Source organism: Myotis davidii, unplaced genomic scaffold, assembly GCF_000327345.1.
Source record: "Myotis davidii unplaced genomic scaffold, ASM32734v1 scaffold480, whole genome shotgun sequence".
In the NCBI taxonomy this organism is placed as follows: Eukaryota; Metazoa; Chordata; class Mammalia; order Chiroptera; family Vespertilionidae; genus Myotis; species Myotis davidii.
Window position 1 is genome coordinate 593,729 of NW_006292360.1, and position 2,976 is coordinate 596,704.

The following is a 2,976-nucleotide window of genomic DNA, read 5'->3' on the forward strand; positions in this document are numbered from 1 at the left end:
CTTTTTACTAAGTTTTTGGTATAGTAAATAGTTCTTCAGAAGCTATTTTTTAATTTTTAAGTATATTTGTATTGATTTCAGCGAGGAAGGGAGAGGGAGAGAGAAACATCATGATGAGAGAGCATCATGGATCCGCTGCCTCCTGCAGGCCCCACACTGGGGATCGAGCCCGCAACCCAGGCACGTGCCCTGACCTGGAATGGAACTAGGAACCCTACAGTGTGCAGGCCGACGCCCTATCCACTGAGCTAAACCAGCCAGGGCTTACTGCCTTTTTAGAGAGAAAGAAAGAGAAACATCCACGTCAGAGAGACTCATCTATTGGTTGCCTCCCACACGCACCCCAACCCACAGCCTAGGTAGGTGCCAAATCAAACCCACAACCGTCCGTGTACTGGACGACGGTCCGGACAACTGAGCCGCCAGCTGGGGCGCACTTGCCCCCTGATTCCTGGTAGCCAGGGCCCAGGGCCGGGTGTTTTTCCTTTAAAGAGCTCCGGCCGCCGGAGTTCAGCCCCCTGACCGCTCCCTCAGGCCGCGGAGACGCAGCAGCCCTTTGTGGGGTGAGGGCATGGGGATCCCAGGGGGAAGCCCACCCCCTCGCTGTCTCTCACATTTTCCGGTTGCAGAGAGAGGCTGGGTCCTGCTCGGTGAAGGGTCCCAGCGTTACTGACCAGGCCCGCCAGGCCAGCCGGATCCCTGCGCACAGCTGGCTGGGGTTGCACAGCCCCAGTCCCAGGCCTAAGGAGGCCGGGAAGCTTTCACATCGGGGCTTGGGGGGACCCTGAGCTATCATATAGGAAGGACAGCTCCCTACTGGGGAGGCCCAGCCATCCGCCGCCCGGGCCGCCTTCCAGTGTCCCCTGGGGGGGCCGGGCTGTGAGGGACGCCATCCCAGAGCCATCAGTGGCCCCGGGATGCCCCCAGATGAAGACTGATGCCCGAGTTTGGGCAGGGAGGGCACGTGAGTCCTTACTATGGAAAGATGGTCACGTCCTCTCAGGGACTCGTGGGATACCTTAGGAAACGTGCTGGACTCCCCACGGGTGGCATGGAGACTGGCCGGTTCTCTGGTTGTCTACCCGGCCGGCCAGGGGCCGGGAGGGCGTCCAAGGAAGGGAAACTTATTGAAATGATGTCACGGGCCCAGCGGCATGGCTCAGTGTTAGAGCCCTGACCTACGGACCAGGAGGTCACGGTCTGATTCCTGGTCAAGGCACATGCCCAGGTTGCGGGCTTGGTCCCCAGTGGGGGGCATGTGGGAGGCGGCTGATCAGTGACTCTCTCCTCACTGATGTTTCTCTCTCTCTCCTTCTCCCTTCCTCCCTTGAGATCAATACAAAAATATTTTTTTTAAAAAAAGAGACGCAGTCACTGGTTGATACACACTCTGATGGCGACAGGCAATGGGTCTGGGGCCTGGGGTGCGGGTTGTGTTGTGGGAAACTGACATTCTGCACTGGGGATGTCCCCTCAACTTTTTATGAAAATATTCAAACATGCAGAAAAGTGTGCGTGAACCCCCACGCACCCACCCTGAGGTTCCACGGTGACCACACGCCTGTTGCTTTCTTACCTGTCTCAGGTGATCCACCCTCCGTCCACGAATCTATTTTTTTTTTAACGCATCTGAGAGCAAGTTGCACACTTCAGTACTCTTCACCCCAGGACACCCTAGGATGCGTATCATTAACAGAGTTGGGTGTTTGTTTGTTTTTAGGGAAAATTCACACACCGCGTAAGGGACACATCGTCAGGCTACCGCCGATGAGCTCCGGAAAATGCTCCCACCTGCGTGACGGACACCCCTGGAGGAGCTGTGGCCACCCCCCCTTCACCTGGGATGGCTGCCATCGGGAAGGGCGTGGACTTGTTCAAGGACACAGACCTGGCCACCGCAGACCAGCAGATGGAGAGCTTTTTCCAGCTTTTATACAAAAATAGCCACACAGGTGCAGGTCTGCTGAGTCGGCGCAGGCCGCTCCCAGCCACAGCTGCGCCCCCTCGGTGAATGGGGTGCCAGACCACACTCCTGGGGCTCCCTCCACCGAGGCCTCCTCTCATCGTGAGGCTTCTGGGCACAGACCCCACCGTCATTCCTGTGGTATCTCTTGCCCGTCCTCCTCCATAGACCCCACACCTCGCTCAGGCTCTTGAACAGAGTGCTTCTCAATCAGCGGGGACTGACGGGTGGACGGATGGACAGATGGACGGACAGATGGACGGATGGATGGACAGATGGACGGATGGATGGGCAGGTGGACGGATGGATAGGCGGGTAGATGGACGGACGGACGGATAGATGGATGGATGGATGGGCAGGTGGATGGACGGATGGACAGATGGATAGACGGACAGATGGACGGATGGACCGAGCACGGAGTAAACAGTCGACCCCCAGGTGCTGGCTGTCATCAGTGCCGACGAGTCCTGGTGTCGCCTGCTCCCCCAGCTCTGCCCTGCTCCCTGGGGCTGCCCCCTGGGATGGGGGTGGTAGAGTTACCTCACACCAGTGCTGGTCTGGTTCACCCTCCTTCCTCCCGACAGACACCTGCTACCTAGGCGCTGCACCTGTGGACGGTGGTCACGCCAGCTTTTTCTCCAGCGGGTTTCTTGGTCCCTGTATGATGTGGATTCGCAGTCATGTTTGGGAGAAGAGTTGTTACGTCTCTCCTCCTGCCAGGCCTCTGTGCTGGTCCAGCCTGGACCACACACCCCAGACATGCCCAGGAGAAAGGTGAGCTGTGGGTGGGAGGCAGGCTAATGGTGGACTCAGCCCAGCTGGCGGGACTCAGTGGTTGAACGTCGACCTATGAACCAGGAGGTCAGGGTTCAATTCCCGGTCGGGGCACATGCCCAGTTGCAGGCTCCATCCCCAGTAGGGGACCTGCAGGAGGCAGCTGATCAATGATTGACGTTTCTGTCTCTCTCTCCTTCTCCCTCCCTCTCTCAATTTATATATGTAAAAGCCTAAGT

The 2,976-nt window shown here is 57.9% G+C and overlaps 1 protein-coding gene across 1 annotated transcript in view; it reads right to left on the bottom strand.

Annotated features, from left to right (window-relative positions):
• APOPT1 (apoptogenic 1, mitochondrial) overlaps window positions 1–2,976 on the bottom strand; it is a gene marked incomplete at its 5' end in the record, with an annotated part of 27,704 nt that overhangs the window by 13,392 nt on the left and 11,336 nt on the right. Inside the window, one exon of the mRNA XM_006765890.2 lies at window positions 2,514–2,520. Coding sequence (XP_006765953.2) covers window positions 2,514–2,520 — 7 coding nt within the window. The remainder of the gene's footprint in view (window positions 1–2,513; window positions 2,521–2,976) is intronic.